The sequence below is a fragment of the Lissotriton vulgaris genome, chromosome 2_1, assembly GCF_964263255.1.
Source record: "Lissotriton vulgaris chromosome 2_1, aLisVul1.2, whole genome shotgun sequence".
Taxonomy (NCBI): domain Eukaryota; kingdom Metazoa; phylum Chordata; class Amphibia; order Caudata; family Salamandridae; genus Lissotriton; species Lissotriton vulgaris.
In genome coordinates, this window is record NC_141687.1 from 1,961,319,426 (window position 1) to 1,961,342,750 (window position 23,325).

General features: G+C 41.8%; 1 protein-coding gene across 1 annotated transcript in view; it reads right to left on the reverse strand.

The window, feature by feature from the left end:
- Window positions 1–23,325, reverse strand: part of LOC147733562 (aminopeptidase N-like) — a 474,314-nt gene that overhangs the window by 60,962 nt on the left and 390,027 nt on the right. The window contains exons 15-18 of the mRNA XM_086958149.1: window positions 22,458–22,549; window positions 12,996–13,106; window positions 8,601–8,768; window positions 1,833–1,973 (exon numbers count right to left, since the gene is read on the reverse strand). Of these exons, the coding sequence (XP_086814275.1) occupies window positions 1,833–1,973; window positions 8,601–8,768; window positions 12,996–13,106; window positions 22,458–22,549 (512 nt within the window). The remainder of the gene's footprint in view (window positions 1–1,832; window positions 1,974–8,600; window positions 8,769–12,995; window positions 13,107–22,457; window positions 22,550–23,325) is intronic.

A 23,325-nucleotide genomic window follows, 5' to 3' on the forward strand; every position in this document is an offset into this window, starting at 1 on the left:
AGCTTCTGCAGAAATGCAGAAACTAAATATGCCTATTTCAAAGTGGAATACTATGCTAAAACAGGTTCCATTTTAGGGCTGAAAAGGAATGATTACGAGTAAAATAAAGTGCCGCAATAATGCCACTAAATTTTCTTTTCTGTGCCGCTAAATTTTAATTTTTGTGCCGGAAAATTTGCAAATTTATGCCGCAATATCCTGGGGGGTCTGGCTTTTTTTGATCCGTTTACTCTCTGGATCCCGGTCGCTTGGTGGTTTGACATTTTGATACTATGCACTTTCTAATCACATCTCTTTTGCTGTCTTTCACTTAGGCTGTTGACATTGTTTATACCACCTAATGCTTGCTCAGCCACCTTTGTAAGCCTCATGACTTTCTGCTGTATGAAAAATTACAGACCTAGTAATGGTTTGCATTATTTCCTCATAGATTTCCCTGACGAAGGGTGTGTTTTGAAGCCCGAAATGCATTTGGATTTTTAAGTTGAATCTATGATGCTGTTATGAAGTACTATTGCTCGGATTTTGTGAATAATTGCAACAATTTCCAAGAATAACTAATAAACAAGCATCCAACCAACGTTTAAAGACTTCATATTATACGTTATTATGTTAATGTGGTTTACTGATTTGTGTAAAACAGCATCTCAATGATATATGTTGTTCACAACTAGTTAACATTTGTTGAGGGGTATACAACGAATACAACGTGCGCGGTACAACGAAGTACCATTACCACGCAGTTATAACAACGAAAGTTGTTACAACGAATTGCGCTGGGTGGCGCTCAAGGATAATAAATCCTTTAATTTACTATCCCAACACCTTCCCTACTATCCACAGGGACTGGTGTTGGAATAGTAAATTATATTTTTTAAATTTGCGCCCCCCCCAACGCAAGTCGTTGTAACGACTTGCGTTGTTACAACCGCGTTGTAATGGTACTTCGTTATACAGTGCGCGTGGTAGTGACATACATCCTTGTTGAGGTGATAGTACACTTGTTAGAGTGACCAGAGCAGTGCACTGGGTTTCCCAGATAGCTATCTGGTGATTTCCCCATTTCAAGTTCCGCCATGGGACAGAAATAAACATGTTGCACTGCAATTTAGCAGCAGTAGCTCGAGCAGTGCTAAAAAATCAGTGCAAATGGCGCTCCGCCATTTGAGATAATGTTACTGCTGCTCGAGTAGAAATTCTACTCAAGCACTCGCAAATCTAATCGAGAAGCAGGTCTCTGACCGCCACTGCCCACGTTGTAAAGTCATACTAGTGGATGCCAAATCTCGTTCACACTTGCATTTTTGGAGCCTCATGGGAAATAATTCTGGCGTGTGGTGTTCGGCAGAATTTGGCCTAAAGTTTGTGTTACAAGAATAACATAGAGTTGCCAAATTCCGCCAATCCTGCAGGCCGAATGAAACATCGCACCCACCTCTACTGCAAACACGTATTTCTTATGATAAAAATCTTTCAGATGGGCAAGCTCAGTTTCTTTTTAATTTCGACACTTGGACCACTCTGTCCTTTGAAGCTGTGCATTAATACCCCATTCATTGATGTAGCTCCAAAAACACCTGGGGTCTATCAGTTTTCTTCTCTCTCTGAATTTGTGCCCATTTGTCAAGCAGGCATGCTTGAACATTGGATTGAAATTTTGTTGAATTTACTGACATGTCAAAGTAATCACAATATGGTATGTTGTCAAAGTTAATGAATTGTAGCAGCAAGCATTAACTATATCACTAGACGTTGCTGGTGGCTACTGAACATTAGCTGCTGCCCAAGTGCCTCTGCCTTCAAAGTCTTTTGAAAACAAGTAGTAGACTTACTCAAGGAAAATCTTCTCCCAGTTGGCCCTGATGAAGTCCCATGCTATACTCTGCCCTGCAGCATTGTTAGCAATAGAAGAAATGGTGGAAATGCCATCCTGCTTCCGAATTATTGTTCGATCCCAGGTGTACTCAAGATATCTAAGAAGAGAAATTAGCACACATTAAGCTTATCAGTCAGAATTTAACATTGCAAGCACCATGGAAGCCATTATTGTCTGACTTAGTGTGTCTGCTGAAATTAAACCATCATAAAATGATACCTTAATGTTAGCATAAATAGTCACATGAGATATATGTTATGGTCCACTTAATTTGTAATGGTATATACCCTCATTTGTCACAACAGGGATATCCTTGTTCTAGCAAGCTTCAAATTAGATTTTTTACCCTAAGCTATTCAGTCATTATTTCATGCTGATGATTTTTGATTAGGGTGAAGGATTTTGATATAGTTCTATGAACAATTAACTACTGACTACCTTTCTCCATGCTGTGCGTAGTTGTGTGTTGTTACAGCCATTTTGGAAGGTGACGTCCTGCCTGGGCCGGGTGCTGGCCTGGACCATGCCGCTTGACCCCACACTGTGGCTCCGCCATAGCACAGAGGAGATCACAGGAAACTGTTATAAGCAGTCCCTCCTGTTTTTGAGCTTAACTCTGGCTAAAAGGGACATAGCCCAGAAATAGAAAGCAACCTCCCCGCCGAGCTTAGGGGGGATGCAAGAAGGTGATGGATAGGCGCATGGGTGCCGAAATCGTAGTCTTTCAAGCCTGGGGATGACCACAGAAGCACAGGAAAATTTGGTCCCACTGGGCGACATATTGGGGCATTAACCTACCCCCCTTGCCACATTCAAACCTTTCATAATACTGCTAGTCAATACATGGTTCATATTAACGCACCATAGATGGACAAAATGTGTGGCTAAAAGACCGATCTTTAAAAATACACAATTAGGAATAATCAGCAGGGTTCGGTGTAGTTTGTTATTTATCCGGCCTGGTGTTTGACAGGCCAAGTTGTTATGTACCGATAAAATCAGGTACACTATGTCTTTTGCATTATATGTAATGTACTTGTCGGGCCCCTCCCATTTTGTACCTTCAAAAAGAAATAACATTTGTTGTGAATTTATTTTTAACTGCTGACTATAAAAAATAAATAAATGGATCTCTGACACAATTAATCTTGTGGGACTTTGCATTTTTCTGAGCTAGACTTATCAAGTAATTCTGGTATGAGATAGCACATGCCCCTTATTTGGGATGGAAAACAGGAAGTAAAGATGGAGGGTCTCCTGTAAGAAATAGATTATCTGTTTATTGAGAACTGGCATTGATTGGAGATTCCCCAGTGAGTCCTGCATAGTGTGGTTAGCTTGAATGCATGGATCTAGAAGGTTCTCCTTTCCATCACCTTCCGGACATAAAGAAGAAATGCAAGCAGCCAGGGCCACACGGAAGGTGGTTTGTTTCAGATCTCTATGCTTCTGCTGTGTTTGCATGGCATGTGGAGGCTGGATGGTGTGCACTGGTCTCCATGTGTCGTCTCTTGGCCTAGAGGTGTGATGGGCAGCAACATAACTGACTTGGGGAAAGGTCTCTGGCTCTTAGTCAAAAGTCAATAACTTGCCTAAAAACCCAGAAAATAAAGGTTAACATCCCTCTCTTGCCAGGGGCAGGAGTTTTTTTGAAGGTCTGTTCTATCATAAGGTGTTTTAAGGACCTTTCAAATAATTAAAGAGTCTATAGCTGTCCTGTTGAAAACCCCAATTTCAGTTACCATACTCTTGTTTCCCTATAACTTCTTCTACCAAGGTGCAGGATGCTGCGCCTGCTAATTGAGCCATTGGGCAGATTTGTTTTTTCCGATGTCTTACCCTTACTGTGGGATGGCTTGGAGAATTTGCATTTTAAGGTCATCTTGAGCTTGGGATTTGCCAGTTTTCACCTCTATTCACTTAGAAAATTACAGACTCCTGGGAGTGTGCCCGGCCTCCTCTGATGCCCTTTCATGGGTGGCAGTGGTCTCTAGGGTTTGACGGCCTTCAGACCTGAGCTTAATTTGAAGGCTTGGAGACCTGCTTCTCTCTGCCCCCCACCTCACCTGTATATCAGTGAGTGTGCTTGCTCTGTTCTGTTGTCCTGGCAGATCTATCCTCCTAGGATCTCTGCAAAGGAATTGGTTGGACTGCCTGGTGGCGGAAGGAGTAGTCTTTTGGGGTCTACTTGGGAATGGATAGCCTATGACTGACATTGCCATCTCTTTTGCCTCTGTGACTCTGTGTGCCCCTTCAGTTTGGGTAGGCTCAGCTCAGTAGGAAATTTCTCATGGCCAGAGTTCACAGTATTAGAGTCCAACCCATAGCACCCCCCATTGCTGCCTTCTTATCAGATGTTTTTTGTTACTGAGATTCAAATTTGCTTCCTTGGACTAGGAAATGTAGTAGATCGGATATCAATCGTTGAGCCCACATGCTATCCCCCTTCTTGGGGAGGAGTGTTTCTCTGTGTTCTGCATTCGATTCTCATTCCCTATGGCTATGCAGTCAAGGACTTTGTGTTGTTTGTGTGTCATTGGTGGTGGACTGCTTTCCCTGCATTATATGTTCCTCATACACGTTGATGCCTTGTCTAGGCTTCCCTAGTTATGCTACTGTGAACCAGTAGGTCTCGGTTATGAGCAGCCCTTGTTTTGAGGGCAGGCGTGCCTACTTACTCCAATACTTTTAGCATCCTCCTTTGCCCCCATTGCCCCTCCCAGTGTATTGAGGCAGATCATGGGCTTGAAATATTGCCAGGGCTTTCCCACAATTTAGAGAACAGAAATATTGTGATACTAAAATATCAAGAAACAAAATATTGTGAAAGTCAAAATGTGTAGGTAAATATAGATTCACTATTCTTAACTTCACATCCATGTACATTGATAGATTGATAGCTATGTTTAGGCACATATATGCTGACTTACCGATATTAGATTGTCTCCTTTGAAAGCTGCAGGTTAGAAGGGTTTTAGTTCAAGCTGATACAGAGGCTGCGGTTGTTCTTGTATTCTACTAGAAGGATACATTTGTGTTCTTGCTTATTCTTGGTCTGGACCAAAAATAAACTCTAAATCTTGGCTAGATTTTACAGGACAGTATATATGTGCTGTGGTATTAGTTGGTGAATAGTTTATAGTTTTCCCTGGTTGGGTTGGTGGCAATGGACTGGCCTATTTTCTCTCTCAGTACTTTTCCCTTCTCTGTTTCTATTGGCAGGAGTTTGCTCATATCTCTTTGTGCTGGTATAATGTCAGTTACTGCTCAATGTTGCATAAAACGTTAATGTCTTTACCCCCTTTAATGTGTAATTGGTTTTGGGTGTTGCATTGCCTCAATGGGCAGTGAATTTGTTTCCCTTTCGGTGCCCAGGATGGTGAAACTTTCATGATACGTTGGTATATCCTCATTGAGTAAGAAATGGGGTGCAGAAGAGGGTAAAAAGCTAATAGCTGGATTAATTAATGATAATCTTCATTGCTCCAATCCCTACTTCTTTTCCCAAGTATTTACATTCCCTCCCTCTCAGGAGAGGTTTACCTGCTATCCTCTGACTTGCTCAGTATGTTTTCGGATACTGATCCGACAGGTTTTCCCTAATTAATGGAATCATGTAGGAAATTTGGCCTCTGTATGGAGTGTAACAAAATGTTCATTTTTGACAGCATTTTGAGAGCTTTAAAAGAGATACCTGGCCTCCGGGGACATAGGGACCCATTAGGATGGTGGGCGGATTGCCCCAGCCAGGCTGGCAATAGCCACCGCCGACCTGGCGGGGGCAATCCGCCTGCCATTCTCACCGAAATGACCCCCTACCGCGGCGGACGGAAAGACCGTCTGCCGCCTTTCCGCCCCGGTCGCCTTGCAACCGGGGCGGAAAAGGTCCAATATGGTGGCGGTTGACACCGCCAGCCATATTAACATGGGCTTTTTAAGATGCCTTTCCGTGGCGGCGATGCCGCCAGGGAAAGGCATGCGGTATTCACTTTGGGGGGCCCCCTGTGGGCCCCCAGAGTGAAGGAGAGGTGGGGGGTGCACACAAAACATAAACAAAGCGGCAGGCACCGCACGGTGCCTGCTGCTTTGTTTATGCAAATGCATACGTGCATCTTTAGCATTGTGGTGCGCGGTGCTGAGAGCACCGCCCGCCACAATGTTAAAAATACAGGATGCGGCCCCCACAGTGGCGGGTGCATCCTAATACCTCCCACGGGACCCCCACCCTTATGGCGGGTGGTCCTAATGATCGAAAGGATGGCAGGCGGACTAAGTCCGCCCACCATCCTAATGACCCCCTTAGTGTCCTCCTCAAATTGTAAGGACTATGACAAGAAAGTGTGAATCGAAGTAATGAAGATACTCAAACCATTTCTTGTGATACTGAAAAATATCAGTGATCATGGTCAGGAGTCAACCATATGTGCTTGATATGAAAGAGTTATTGAAAAGTGTTAATTTATGATGAGTCCCCGGCTACTACTAGGATTATGGTATACCATGGGATTTCGTATGTCAAGATAAGTTTACACTGCTGTAACGAATGCTGAATTTCCCAGCAGATACATATTATTAGGTCTGGTATTAGCTATGTCATTATGTTTTCAAATAAATTAATAAATAGTACACGCTTTTATAAACATTGAGGCGCTTTCAGTCATCCATCTTCATCCACTGGTTTGTTGTAGTGTAATTCACATTTTGCTTCCTCCCACCCTAGCATAAACAATGGGGTAATGGGTCGCCCTCTTCAGCCCTTGGCTCCTCTCACTGTGAGAGACACCATTTTGCCTGTGCTCAGTGTACATATCTGCTGAAAAAGTAGTCCCTTAAAGTATCAAGGACTGGTGGCTTAATCTGTCCTCTTTTAAAAAAATCAATTAATTTTCTTTTGCAAGTGCCCAGCAGCTCTTCTGACAGTGCTACCATTTCCTCAATTCCCCTTAAGGGTGACCAGTATCCCATGTGGTCATTGCGAGATGCCAACGTTTCACAAATATCATGCACGCACAAGCATAATGCTGCACAGGTGGCTGTCTTTGAATGTTTTTTGTAAAATATTATTGTTAGAAATTGGGTTTTAAGTAGGCGGAGTTATGCCCCCTGTCCAAGCAGGAACCACAATCCTATTCAGGGTAAGTCAGATACACACACAAAAAATTAACCTATGCTCACCCTCCGGTAGCTTGGCACAGAGCAGTCAGGCTTAAGAGGCAATGTGTAAAAATATGTTTTCAACACATGAAAACAGTGAAAACCCCCCCAAATGATTCCATGCCTGGTTAGTAAAATAGAGCTTTACCTAATCAATAAAACAAGAACAAAACAACAAAAATCCAATAATCAAAACCGGAGTTATTCATTTTTAAAGATTAAACTGAAATGTAGTGTTTAAAAGCATAAAGCGCCAACCAGGGCTAGGTGGCTGCGCAGGTCGGGTAAAATTCAAAAGTTCAGGCCGACCACGATGGAGCATGGGTTGGATACAAGGACCATTCTTGTCCCTCTGCAAAGTACCTCGTTGTGTTATTAACGAAGACCTGATGCAGGTAGCAGAGGAGGTGATGCGTAATCGATTCCTTCGGATGTGACAATGCATTGGTTCTGAGCCGCACAAGTTGGAGGTGCGTCATTATCGAACCACAAGATGTAGGCAATGCATCGTCGTTGAGCACCGCAAGTCCAAGATGCATCAGGAAGTTGAAGCAAAGCACTGCGCAGTCATAGATGTGATGCTTTTGGTCCTTGTAGCAGTGGCAATGTGTCAAGGGGGATGCATCAGTTCCAAGCCAATTGCGATGCATGGATTTTGGTAGTTGCAGCACCTTATATCCACTTCCAAGAACCCCGGATTTCATTAGCACCACTTGGCAGGGCAAGACTCTGAGATGGCAGAGATCAGGTGCTGTAGGTAGATTGGTTGGAAGTATTTGATGTCCTGAGTCTTCAGAACAGGAGGCAAGGAGACAAACCCTTTGGTTTGCTCTGGTACTGAGATGGAGAGATGCAGGTCCAGTTCTTCTCACTCCAGGGGCAAGGGGGTAGCAAGTCAGCACATCAGAACAGGAGTACAGCAGAGAGGCAGTCCTTTTAGCAACACAGTGGTCATCTTTCCTGCTAGAGTATCCACAGGTCTAGAAGTGAACTGACTTGGTAGTGTCAGATGTCCAATACTTATACCCAGTTGTGCCTTTGAAGTGGGGGAGACTTCAAAGAGAGACCTTTGAAGTCCACAGAGTCCCTGCTCTTCCTGCCCTGGCTCCAGATGCACTCCACGGGGGTATGCAGCCCTTTGTGTCAAGACAGGACAGAGCCTATTCAGTTGTAAATGTCAGCTCCTCCCATTCCAAGAAGGCCGCCTATACATAAAATACATGTGAATGCTTGCCGGCGCACTGGCAGCCATGTTTGAATGTTTTTGCATAACGAATAACAGAAATATGTCAAAATGACCACCCATTCAAATGCAGAAACATCCATCTTGAAGTGATATAACTAGGAGGCAATCAGTGGCAAACTTAATACATCTGTGACCAACACCACATCTGTTTGACCTTGCCAATGACATTTTAATGAGTCTTATATCCCCTGTGTACATGGCCTCATTCTGTAAACATCAGAATTAAATCGATTTCATATTACATTTAACATTTGTAACATCATTACATGATTATACTCAAGTCAGCTTTCATTTTGAAAATGTTTTTTTACTGGCAGTTGTTACCTGTTTAAGATCCATGGTTCTCTGGAGCAGGCCAGTGCTGCCCTGAGTTTGTCAGCCTCTGCAGCAACAGTGGTTCTTTTCAACATTTCCAAGGCGAAGAACCACTCTTCCTCTCCACCTATTGCTATTGCATGGCAGTAGATGGCAGACCTCAGGTTTGGTGTGATGCTGTGAAAGGAACATATCATTTGTAAAGGTGCAAGGCAGATGCAGACTTGCTTTTAAAGTTTAGAGAGCGAGTCTTTGGCATAGATGCATGTTAAACAAACCATTAGTCCCCTCCCCTTCACACATTTCATATTATACTCTCCTGACTGTGTGACATTTTAAATCTACACTGAAAAGTGATAGAGGAACGGGAAAGCAGGCACTTTAAAATGATGTTAACCTTAAAGCACGTGTAGCATGGGAGTTTTGATGGTAAAGCTAGCATCCACTGAAAGCATATTTGGATATTCTTGAAATAATCTGTCTTCGTGATATCCAAGGTTGGGTTTTCCAGAACCATCCTTCAAGGTTTACGGAGATAGTTATGCAGTTTTTCAAAATCTGCTGGAACAGCATGTACAGGAAGCACTGGTCACTGCCACATGTAACCTGTGGCTTCATGACACAGCTGTAGAATGGGAATTTAATTGTTGGATGATGTGTTGCCTTTATGTGAAGTGATATATCAGCCTTTTCCTTCCTTGGGAGATGCAGGCTTGACAGCAAATGAGAGAAAATATACAGGAACACTAGTGTAGAGCATGCATAAGCTAAATAAAGACATGGGTAGGATGCTTGCTCTATTATTAATCTTTGATTGCTATTTTCTAATAACATGTTGCATAGTTCTTAACCAACAAGCACTTGCATTCCTAAAGGTACATGGTGAGGAAGCATGGCCTATGATTCCAATATCTGGGTATTTGAAGCATAATTTGTCCATGAGAGGCGTTTTTACATGCCGGTACTCAATGAAAACAAAAAGCTGATGTTTAGGGACTGTATTTTCTAACGATGAAAACTGATTTGATTTTTAAAGGAAAAAATTATGCTTTTCAGAAAAGGTTTTTCTTCTGGAAAATTGAGTTTGATTGCTGAAAGTGGAAAGGGATTTTGATAGAAAAATGTTTGTATTTTCAAAAACTTATATGCTGATGACGACAAAATATTGCAATTCCAAAACACATTTAAAGTTGTTAGCTGAATGATAATTCAATTTGAGATGGGGAGACTTACTGCGGTGGTAATACCCTTTGTAGCACACAGCATGTGCGGATTTGAATTTTACTTGATTACAAGCATTTAATATTGATAAACGTTTTTCTATCATTCTGCTGATAACTTCACCTGGAATGTTTGGGTAGTTACTACTGATAATTGTGCTTAGGATGCTCATAGAAGTGTAATGTTAATATATATCATCAGCATTTTACAGTGATAAAACATGCTAGTAGCTCACCAGGACTTTCCTTGAGCAGAATTAGCTCTCACTAAAAAAAATGTTCGAGACCCCTGGTGTAAAGTATTTGTGCAACACTTCAGACAGGGACAGAGTGAGAACACCACAAACAAAGGATCCCACCCAAGAAGGAAAAAGAGAGCTTTCTTTAAAAAATATAACATGACCAAATTGTCAAAACCTTATCAGTAAAACAGAGTTATTAAATTTGAAAGATTTAGATAAAAATAATGCAAAGAAGCACAAAGCGCCAACTGTGGAAATGTGGTCACCTGAGGCTATGACAAAGTCACATGTTCAGGCTGAAGACGATGGAGTGCAGGCTGGGTAGAGGGACCCAGTTAGGCCAACTGCACAAAGACCCTTAAATCCTGGTTTGCGTTGGTTCGGAGATGCAACAAGGCTGAAATGCAAGAGCCTGCATTGTCGTCAAGAATCCCATTGACTGGGCTTGCAATGTGAAGTCTGGCATTTAGGAAGCGGCGTGCAGTTAGGTCGATGCAGCGCTTCCGAAGAGCTCTGAGACTGCGATGTGGAGTCCGGCATCGTCTTCGAAGCTGCCATTGATGAGGGATGTGAAGGCCTGGCCTGGGAATATATGGCACAGATGGGACAATGAAGCAGGTCTTTGCAACACATCCAATACACGCAGCAGGGGCGATGCATTGGTTCTGCTCAGGTTTGCATTGTGCAGCAGAGGAGAAGCGTCGGTTTGACTGGATTCACAAAGGCTGGCAGAGCACTTCCTAGGGTCCAGGACGGGGATAGCACCACTTTGCAGAGTAGACTCACTGATGGCAGAGTCCAGGTACAGATGCAAGGTTTTTGGAAGCCTGTTATGCTCCTGAGGCTTTAGATCAGGAGGCCGTACAATTAGCCATTGTCACTCTGGATTCCGGGTTCAAGAGATACAGGTCCAGTCTTTTTCACCCTGGTAAGAGGGCAGCAGGTCAGCACAGCAGTGCAGCAGTTCCTTCAGAGTAGCAGTCCAGCGAAGTTGTAGTCCTTGTAGCAGCTCAGCATTCCTTTTTCCTGGCAGAATATCCACAGGTCCTGAAGTGTACTGAAGAGGTGGTATCTGAGGTCCAGTATTTATAACCAGTTATCCCTTTGAAGTGAGTGAGAAGCTTCAAGAGGTTTCCCTTTGAAGTTCCCAGGTATCATGCCTTCCCTGTCCTGTCTCAAGACTACCTACAGGGTGTATGCAGCCCTTTGTGTGACAGCAGCACATAGCCTGTTCAGGTGTAATTGGGGCTGTGCCCAGCTCCTCCCTCTCATCCTGCCAGTAATGGCCCATCCAGGTATACCTAAGCTCCCTATGGTGTGTGGTTGACTAGGAATACAGAATTGTCAACTGTCAGCTGCACACAATAATGTGCCCAGAGACAGGCAGAAGGCACTGAATCGCTAAGGCAAGAAAATGCTTACTTTCTAAAAGTGGTATTTTCAGAATTACAATAAAAATACGACTTCACTGTAAGTTAGGATTTTAAATTGGAATTCCAGGGACACCAAGCATGAGCTGGTTATTCGCTCCTTTGGAATTTACTTTATAAATTGTTATAAGGTGTTTTCCTGTATGAGAGACAGGCCTTGCAGTTGTGAAAAATGAGCTTAAGAGCTTGTCACTACCAGGACATGCAGAACTTAAAAGTACATGACTAACTTTTCAAATACATTGCACCTTGCCCTATGGGCTGTTCAGGGCCAACCCTAGGGGTGACATATATGCATTAAAAATGAAGGTTTGGTCCTGGAAAAAGATGTATTTTTCCAGGTCAAAATGGCAGTTTAAAATTGCACACCCACAGGCTGCAATGGCAGGCCTGAGACGTGTTTTAAAAGGGTATTAAAGTGGGGGGCACAATCAATGCTGCGGACCCACTACTAGCATTTAGTTTACATGCCTTGGGGACATGTAGAGCCACTTTAATAGGGACTTATGCATAAAATATATATACCAATTGGGTGTAAACCAATTTTGCCATGTTTGAAGGATAGAACACAAGCACTTTAGCACTGGTTAGCAGTGATAAAGTGCGGAGAGTCCTAAGGCCAGAAAAAACAAGGTCAGTAACAATGGAGGAATAATGCAAAACGTTTAGGGGAAGACCACCCTAAGCCTGACAGGTCTAACAATTTGCATGTAAATTTATCTCAAATAGATAATCTTAAACCTTGTAGTGAATTCAGCCCTTGTGGTCCAAAGTTGGACACCGCAACTCTAAAGTCTCACAGTTGTACTAAAAAATCTGCATTGTATGATCCCATTCGTTAGAGAAATACCTTATATACTGTTAATAAACTGAGTGAAGATGGGACAAAGGGGATGCATAAACGTTCTTTGTGAGAGTCTGGCGTCCTATACCAGCCCATGTTTAATAGGAGTTGCTTCTGATCATGCTTGTCAGTGCCTGGAATATTTGACAGATGTTACACTTTAGACACAGACATATACTATTGATACATGGAAAACATTCATCTTGCTGTTGTATTTAATGGCCCAAATAAGGATGCAAATATATCAAGATACTGTTTGTACAACATATTTAACATTCAAAAAATATACAGCTCAAACCGAGCTTCAAGAACTAATGAACCACTTTCAAATAGAAATTCTAAATAAACTAGATGGCCACCCTGTTTGCAGTTGTGTACAACTAAAGTACAATTCAATGAATCCTGTAAAAAAGGAACATATTAGAGATGGCACAACCCAAGAGAATGATTCAACTTGTATCACCAGAGAATCCTAAAGTTAAGCATTCTAATGATGTTTGAACATAATCATGAGTGAGAATATGCCTCATTATTGGTGGTCATACTTACTCGAAGGAGCATATTTGCTTGAGGTCCTTGAACATTGGGTTTAACATATCATGAATAGTCTACATTACATCATAGGTTAATGTTCTTCAAATGAGGTGTTGGTAGAGTTTTTTACTCACCTGTTGTTGTTAGGATTATTCATCCATTTTCTGTAGAGGTCTGTCGCCAGTGATTGGCACTCCGGAATGCCATAGTAACAAGCTGTGTTGACCGCATTGATTTCATTATACCTAATTGGAGGAAGTTATGAAGTTAGGCTACTGTATGTCTTGTAGAAAAATGCCCAAATCAGGCCCTCTCTGAAGAAAACACATTAATATATACATCTTGTTATAGATTTAATTAGAATTCAGTGGAATAATGTTCATTGGATAATCATTTATAAACAATAAAGAGAACGCTTTTGTCACAAAATGGGTTGTTGGTTGATTTGACTTTGAACTATAGTCCAGCAGCAGCCACAATCCTAATCAGGGGAATAAGCAGGCAAACCCTAAATTATCCTGTGATCACCCTTTGGTAGCTTCCCACAGAACAGTCAAGCTTAACTTTAGAAGCAATGTGTGAAGTATTTGTGCAACTTCAAACAGTAAAACAGTAGAAAAAAACCTTACAAAAAGATTCTACACCAGGTTAGGAACATACAGATTATTTTTATAAATAAACCAAGACCAAATTGACAACATTCCAATAAGTAGGACTTGAGATATTGAGGTTGTAAGGTTTTAGGTGAAAATATTACCAAGAAGCAAAAAGCGCTATTTGATATATCTGGTCGTGCTGGACTAGGACAAAGTCAAATGTTCAGGCCGACCACAATGCGGTGCGTGCCAATTACAGGGACTCAGTGAGGCCTACTGAATAAAAATAATGTAATGCTTGATGTGCACACTGCGAGGATGCGTGGTGCAGTTGAGGCGATGCATCAGTAACCATCCACACAGCAGCAGCAATGCTCTGATTCTGATCTGTGCAGCAGTGGTGATGCACCAGCTCCAATGAGCAGGGAGTTGCAATGTGAAGGTTTGACATCGACGAGGCTGCCGTCGATGGGGATACAAGGACCTTGCTCCAGGAAGAGCATTGAGCAGTGGTGGTTCCAAAGGCACTGCATTGGGCCCGAGACATGCTGCAGGGGCGATGCACCAGTTCTGATCCACCAAGAAGATGTGAAGCATCAGTTTGACAGAGGATGCGTTGGTTCCACTGGAGTAAATGCTTTAGGCCCACATCCAAGGGTTCAGGACGGGGTGGCACCACTAGGCAGTGCAGACTCAGAGATGGCAGAGTCCAGGTGCAGAAGCAGGGTGGGTTGATGTCTTTATGTCCCTGAGACTTCAGATCAGAAGCCCAGCCAACTAGCCTTTAGAGTCACGCTGGGTTCAAGTTGATGCAAGTTCGGTTCTTCTCACTCAGACAGGAGGGCGGCAGGCCAGCAGGTCTGCACAGCTAAGAAGGAGTCTAACAAAGCAGCAGTCCAGCAGAGTGGCAGTCCCTTCCACAGCACAGTAGTCCATCTTCTGCAGATTCTTCACAAGTCCAGAAGTGTACTGAAGTGATGCTGTCTGAGGTACAGTACTTATACCCAGTTGTGCCTTTTAAGTGGGGGAGAATTCAAAGACATGTCTTAGAAGTGCAAAGAGGTCCTACTTTCTGTCCTGGTTCCAGACCCACTACAGGGGGGTATGCAGCTCTTTGTGTGTGGGACAGGACGCAGTCTATTCAGGTGTAAGGGAGACTGGATCCAACTCCTCACCCGCACCAGGCATGTGATCAGAGACAGGCAGCAGGCACCAAATGGCTAAAGATGTTAAAAAATGGCAATTTTTAAAAGCTGCATTTTCAGAATTGCAAATTAAAATTCTATTTCACTATATGGTTCGATTTTAAATTGTGATTCCAGGGCCACCAAACTTGAAAAGTCTATCTCTTCACAATTGGGAATTGCACTTATTAAAAAGAATAAGGTAATTCCAGTGTTATCCTATGGGAAAGATAGGTCTTGCAGTAGTAGAAAACAAATGTGAGAGTTTTTCACTACCAGAATTTGTCAAACTAAAAACTACATTTCCTGCTGTTTAAATGCATTGCACCCTGCCCTCTGCATTTACCAGGGACCGCCAAAGGGGTGACCTGTATTTATAAAATAGGAAGGTTTGGTTCTGGCAAGAGGTTTATCTTGGCAGATCAAAATGGCAGTGTAAACTGTACACTTATGCCCAGATGCATCAACCTTTTTAGGAAGTGCAAACGGTGCGATTCGCAAAAATCGGCCTTTTGCACTTCCTAAATTGGTTACTGGGATGCATGAAGCATTTTTTGAAAATCGCTATTTTTTGCGAGTTCCAAAAATGCGATTGCTTTTAAGGAATCGCAAATTTGCGATTCCTTAAAAGCAATGCATCATCCTCAAAACATTTGCGATTTTACAAATTGCAAATGCAAATTACCACGAAGTTGAACTTCGTGGTAATTTTCAAAAATGTTTAAAAACGCATAAAAATGCATTTTTTAAACGTGTACGTTACAGGCACACATGTCCTTAGGACATGTGTGTATGTAACTCACATGTAAAAGTGCATTTCATGGGTGCAGGGGGGGTCCTTTGGACCCCCCTCTCCACCCTTGAAAGGCTTTGATGCATTCCGATTTGAAATTGCGAATTCGCAATTCCCACTCATTCCTATGGGCATTTCAGCCCATAGGAATGAATGGGAATTGCGGATTCGCTATTTGGAACTCGCAATTTTATTGGAATTCGGTAAAAATTGCGATTTTTACCGAATCTCAATAAAATAGCGAAATTAATGATGCATTGCCATTTGCGATTCCTTATTTGCGATTCCTTATTTTTCGCAAATAAGGAATCGCAAATGACAACGTTGATGCATCTAGGGGTTAGACTCTGCAATGGAGCCCAGAGCCATGACTTTACCACTGGTTATCAGTGGTATAGTGCTCTGAGTCCTAAGGCCTGCAAAACTGAGGTCAGTAAAAGCGGAGGAGGAAGGCAAAATGTTGGGGAAAGACCACCCTAAGGGTGTCTGGTCTAACAGCATTGGAATGCCAGTAGATCTCGCTTTGAAAGACATTAGTTGAGCTTTTGGCTTTGCCAATGCCTATTGCAGATGCTTAAAAGATTTAAAAAGAGACATATAAAAGTCAAATTGACTGGCTCCAGCTTGATGATGTGTAGGTGCACATGAATCACCACTTATGCAGATGTGCATCAAGGTGCTGTGTTGGTTTATTTTTCCAATGCTGAATAAAAATAAAGTCTGATCATCAACATATATGCATGATTAACCATCATGATGCTACAGCAGTAATTTTTTTTCTTTCAATATTCCAAGATCACAGTGCCCATCTTGGAGCAGTAAACGTGTGTGAAGGCGTATTATGGAACAAAGAGTGGGACAGCAGCAAGCTGCAACTACTGGGGGCTCTTTGATACAAAGAAAAAAAACATACAAAATTAAATAAGAAAATGGTATAGGGAGGGACAGTGGATCAATGGGGGGTGACTGTGAGCAGAGAGGGGTAGGGGAGTGACTGTGTAGCTTGGGGTAGGAAAAAAAAACTTAGGAGGGGTGGGGAAGCAATGAACGAATGGAGCAACATGAGGCGTACAGCGGTGGAGGTATATGGGAAGAAGTAGCACACAGCGGACAGTAGCGAAACACATGCCCTTCGATGGAGTGCTGGCATAAAAAGAAAAAAGTTACCCAATCAAAAGGATGGAATAGAAGCTATGATTCAGGAGCTAGACAAACAGAAGAAGAAGAAGGAAAGCCATTTAATAAGAAGCACGCAAATGAGATTCACAAGAAAACCAATCAATGGTAAATAAAGGGCTAACCCAAACACACTTTAAATGAATATTTTCACAATATGTCTTTTGATAACTCTGTATTTTGATTAAGCTGTCAGTAGACGAGAACTAAAAGCAGCACAGTTCATAGGGAGGGAAAAATGAAGACATACTGATTTTAATTTACCACATTACAATGAGAACTGATCCGAAACTGATTTATGCATTATACATTGTTATATTGTAACCCAGTGCTCCCCTGTGTGAATGCCATCCCTGTCAGGACATGTAAAATATTAAATGTATATGCTCTACTCTCAAATACCTGGTGCCCTATTGCCATTAAAGGCCTACATTTGGGGTGACATGTACATATTAAAAATTAAGGTTTATGCCTGTCAAAATTGTTTTTTTAACTGCACACCCAGGCAGCAGTGGCAGGCCCGGAGCCAGGGTTATACAGTGCACCTTTAGTGGGTGACACAATGAGTGCTGGTAGAATTTCATTATGGGCATGGGCCTGGGGTACATGTAGTACCATGTAGTACCATACTGTAGGGAGTTAGAGGTAAATTACATGTGCCTATCAGATGCATGCCAATTTTTACGATATTAAGAAGGGAGCACAATCACTTTAACACTGGCTAGCAAGAGTAGAGAGCACAGACTCCCATGACCAACACAAATGGATTCGGAAAAAAAGGTTAAGTATTCTGGTGAATACAACACAAAAGGTGGTAACTTCCAACAGTAGTTAGATCCATGCAAGGTAAACAACCCAGAAATCGCCTAGATGTCTAGTTTTCAAAACATATCTGAGGATGGTAGGTTTTCATGGGTGTTGGCAAACCCTTGGACTGCAGCTCTGACATGCCAAGGATTGATGTCATTCACTTAAAAAATACTGATGTTTCTGCAGTTCTTTTTAAGGTTTCAATGGTGTGGGTACTGATTGTTTGATTGATTTTTACATTTCTAAAGTGCAACAAATGCCTGTAGGTTTCTTGGTGCTACCATGTCATGAACGAAAGAGGAAAACTTCTAGAGAAATTTTAGATGGGCAGAGTAAACAGCCAAGCAATGAGAGATTTTCTGTAAGCCATGAAATTAGGCTGAATTCTCAAATGACAAGGAATTTGGTTCCAAAGGGACAATGGGGCGTGAGACAAACGTCTACCTCTCCACGAGGCTTCACGGATAACTGGGATAGTTTCTTTCAAGGCTGTGACGGATTTAAGATGTTAATTAAGAATGTTCTTAAGGAAGTCAGGACTGCTGAGGTGTAGCGTTTTGTGGGCTATACAAAGCACCTTGAAAGCAACTCTCTTTTTTTTTTATTGGAAGTCAATAAATACTTTTTCTATTGGTAGAAGTGTAGGAATGCTTCTTGGTAAGACATTTATTGCACCCTGCAGATTCTGGAACGTTTCTTCAAAGAAATGTGGGGAAATTCTATAATTTCATCTAACATTTGATGTTTGCAGGACACCCTGCAAAAACGTCCACAGCGCCACTGAAAGCATGCCTTAACGCTGCGGCAAGAATTATCACCGGATCTAGGAAATACGATCATATATCACCACATTTGAAAGCTTTAAACTGGCTACCTTTTGAAGCCAGAATCCAAATGTAGTTAACATGTATCACCCATAAAGCGCTACACCACAACACCCCAAGATACCTAGCGAAGAAAATTCAGTTGTCGGGAGGTAACAGACCAGCTAGGAGTGCTGAGGAGATGCTGTTACGGCTAGCCTTTTTCCGTAAGAAAAAAACCTATGACAGAGCGTTCTCAGGAGCTGCCCCCAGAATCTGGAACTCACTCCCTCCTAACATTAGGAAGATCCAGAATGTGGCAACATTCAAACGAGAAGTGAAGAGCTTTCTGATGAAGAAATACTCTACTTAGAGTAGAACATTCATGAACTTATAACGACCTACCTCATACCTGTTACTTATATTGCGTACGATTGAAGCTTAGCCGCAACTGACTACTTAACGCTAACTACACATGTGTTTTTGAATATATATCACCTACCTCAGATTTGTTGTTCGTATAACTGTTGATATATTTGTCTATTTTCTAAGTCTTCTATGTTAAGCGCTCTGATACCCACGGGTCTTGTTCGCGCTATACAAAACTTTATAATAAATAAATAAATAAATAAAACCCTCGTTAGGAAAAGTTGTAGGTATCTATGCAAGCCCTCCACCATTAATACCCACATTGTCTGGGGTTGGTAGGTTTCTCATAGTGCTGCCTGACTCCTGGCTCCATTACTGCAGCTGCTCTGGGTTACTGTTTTCATTAGGAGTAGTGTAGGAACATTGAATTGCAGAACCTTTCTTATTTTAAGAAGATTCCACAAATTTCTACACGAGCAACACCACCCTATTTCCTTTGGTGCCTGACGACCAACGACCATATCCAAAGATTTTGTCTTTTCATATAGTAGTGTATTGGGCCTTTCCTGTCAGATAGGTGATTTAAACATGTGAGCGCTGTTTTTTTTATTATTGTTTTTGGGGAAAAGTGTGTAGAAGCAGAATGGTACTACGTTGTCAATTCCTATTACATTTCTCTATATTTTTGGTTTCCAATTGTATCTAAACTCAGACTTATAGGCACATTTCAGAAATGCATTGCTTTCATTCTTGCTAAAACTTTATTCCTTAGGTCTTTTGTTATGAATCTGAAGCTTGATCATAGTGAGAGCCCCAGTTAAGTTGTATATATTAAAAGATTCTGATGAACACAAAGGCATTTTACTTTTTTAGGTCAGCCTTTTGTAGAAACTATTATGATTCTCATATATATATATTCTATTTATTTACACAGTGTTCTTATTTCAAAGACTAGTTTCTTTGGTAATCATTCACATATCACACTTCGGGCGGATTACAATGTAGCTCGGAAGGCGCCAACCTAGAGTCGGAGACTTCCGAGCCGCATCGTAATGGGCCGGTCGGATTCCTCATTTTGATGGAGGCAGTCATAAAGGCATGCAGCAAGTAATTTCAAGTGCGGAAACCATGTCGGAAAGAGTCTTCGGGGGCCCCCAGCAGAGCCGACTTCTGTGCACGTCCTCCAGTTGGAGACAGAGGGGGCACCTATGGTGCCCCCTGTGGATCCATACACCTTGTTGCAGGCTCCCTGAGGTGCCTGCCAAGGGGTGCAGGGATGAAGCGTACCTCCCATTTTACTATGGGAGCATGCATTACAGCCAGTTTATGATCGAAATTCATACTCCCACAGTAAAATGTAGGAATGCGACCGAACAGTGTTCGGTCGCATCCTAATGAGGTGCTTGGGACTACCGACTGGGTTTTGGTTGGTCTCATGACTGATGCGGGACTTCCGTCTGACATCGTAATGAGGACTTTAGCTAGAATTGCATTTTTTTCAGAGAGTGAACTTACCAAAATGTCCAATCAGGGCTCAGCACTAGAGCGGTGGCTTATCATCGCTGGATGAGCTAAAAATAATGTTATTTGAACCCTAGATGCATTTTTCACAGGGTGTGTTTGTTGGTGTAAAGGTCTGAAAACAGTGCCTGGTATACATTTTCTCTCTTGATAGCAAATGAGGGATCACTTTGCTCACTCATACAAAGTAAATTTACCCCCCCCTTTTGTTGCTTGATAGTTCTCTCTTTGACCTGTTATTGAGATTTGCAAATATTCTGAGGCGCCTGAATGGCAACACGCCCATCCCATTTCCTTTACTATTTTTAAACATTTATTTTAGCACAGATATGTAAAGATGGCATTAACATTTTGATTAAAATTTGTAATACGTACACTTTCACTCAATTCATTCAAAGTAGCATTTGAAATACTAAGGCTAGTCACTTAGAGAAAAATGAACACAATTTTTATTAGCTTCCTTTATGGGTGTTCAGCTTAAATAATTTTACCTATCTATATATATACATGTATGAATGCATTGCGTGCTATCTTCTTTTAGCTTTCTGTGTTCCAAATGGGGTTGGCCAGTTCTGCTCCAATTACTTCTAAGGCCCTTTAGCACCTTCAGTAGGAGTGAGAACACGTTATGACCTTGACCAAGGCTATGAGAGTTGATCTAAATTGGAGTGACTTGAGGGGGCCTGCGTAGAGGTCTTCCAGAGGAAAGAAGGGTTCACCCATCTTATATTTAGGGCATCTGGGAAATTCACAGTAAAGAAAAAATGAAATGCTGCAAAATGAGGTGGGGAGAGTGCAAGAAAGTAGCTAAGATTGTGTAGGAAACATTCTCTGATCTCTGGTTAGTGCACAAGATCAAACTAAGCACTCCTCAGAATAGTCTTGTTGTGGGATTACAACTGAAGAAGGTCCTGCTGGAGAAAGAAATCTAAATAACTTGTATATCACAGGACTCATGACGTGTGAAGGGAGCCTGAGACTGAAACTGCTCTCCAAAGGTACAGTAGTTGTCCTTCTATTTATCTCTTACAGGAACTCCAAAATCAGGACTCCTGATTCCAAAAGGGTCCAGGTAACCACAGAGGACTGTAAACTGCAGGTTCTCTAGCTGGAGAGTGACCAGAAGCATGGCATGAGGATCTGAGACCTGTAAGACCTTCCAAGCAGTTGTAACAAATTTGGAGTTGCTCATATATTCCACCCTAGGGGACCCACACAAAGTTCTACTGCCTGCCCTGGGTGGTTAAACCTAAGGCAGGCAGGAAAACTAGTCTTTTTCTACTATGAACATTTTGCCATGCTGAAAAATGGTTCACCAGGGTCTCGTGGTAAAGGTAACTTGTCTATAATGGTCCTGCCCTGCTCGGAGGATTTTGAAATCTGAAAAAGTAACCAAGTACAAAGGTAAAACTTGAACCAAGGCCAAAAATCCATCACTGAGATGCAGTAACCTCAACGGCTACGAAATCCAGATTTCTTCCTCTCAGTGCTTTCGGTGCTAAATCTATTAGCTTCAGGGCACCTCGACAACGATGTATCTGACTTCAAAAGACCCACACTGTCCTCAGCTTTACTCCTTCTCCACCAAAGGATTTTGACTTCCATTTAAAAAAGTCCAAAAGTAACCTTTTTTAATTGGAGAATCCGCTTGATACATACGGCCTCCACTCCATTGCAGTCTGCTTGAAATTGAGCATAGATCTAGTCAATCGTGAACTGTTATTTGTCAATAGGGTTTACTTCTTCTAGGTGCTTTTTGCTTTCAAACCTTTGGAAATTCATATCTCTGGTCTGGTGATACTTGATGATTTTGGCGACTCTTTGTTCCTTCTTTATTTTCTTTATTCTTTTTGATTGTTTTGGGAATTTTACTGTGTCGCTTAAAGTTTTTGGTACTTCTAAAATTCAACACTCAACTCTGTGGGGAATTATCATAATTACCAATGGTTGAGCAGAGTTTTTCCAAGTCTGAAGTCTCCACCGTATGGTACCTGTCACATGGTGGAGGTATGAGCTCAAACTCCCTTTTCTGTATGGGAGCTTGTGATGTGGCCAGTTTCCTACCTCAGCACATGATCCCACACAGAAAGGAAACTTGCGACTGCACATCAAAATTCAGCGTTGGGACCGCGGACTGGAGATAGGTCGGACCCGTGTCCGCAACATCCACCCGACATTGAAATAAGGCCCTCTGTCTAAGGTGGGACTTCATGGATATCAGTAATATAATAAGCAATGAAAGGCCATTTTACAACCTCCAAATGGTCATGGCTGCAAAGTCAGAATTTGAAACATTTAGAACACTTTGTGACAGACATGCAAACATTAGTCTCTTTGAACTCACTGGTCTGTCAAGCCATCAGGAAGGAGTTTCCAGTCATTCGTCTCATTTTTGAAGTGCAGGAATAAAGGTCCGACTTGTTTTCGAAGATATTGCTATAGAAAAACATAGATTTAATTATAGCAGGAATACCTTTTTCACATTTTTTGGGATATCTTGGAATTTCAGTCCATTAGGTAGACTGTTAACTATATTTAGACATCATATCAAGACTATATTAATGTTTTGTCTACATAAGTAATGTATACGTTTTGCTTTTGGGAAAAAAGTACTGTCACCATGTAATATTGTGACTTATCACAATCATAGAAACAGAAAACAACCCAACCTGTTACCAAAATGGACAACATATCCTCGGCCAGAATATGAACAGCAAAGCTCATCCTTCTAAAAGCTAACTGCCTGCTTCTTTAACTGGCTACATCCCTTCTTGATTGATCCTTTATATAATTTCTCATGAATAAATGGCAAGGACTTTTAAAGTTAGATCATATGCTATTATTATTATAGTGGTTTTACCAAAGAAAAAAATTAAGCATTGGCATTGCCAGTAGGTCTGACTTTACTGTGCTAACACAAGCGCGCACCATTTTTCACAGCTCCTTTTCCAGATATTAGCACATAAAAGCCAGTTGTGATAGCTTTGACAATGCTTGTTCTTAATGTGATACATTTTAAAAGAGCCCAAATAATTTTTAATTGAAATTGTTTATGATTGATAATAGATGATGGACTAGAGTTAGTGGATGGGTGGTGGATGAGTGGATACAAATGAATGATTAATGCATGCTAATAAGATGATAACTGGCAATAGAAAATGAATGTGATGACTGGAATAGATGGTGCACAAATGGGATGGGATTGGTTAATA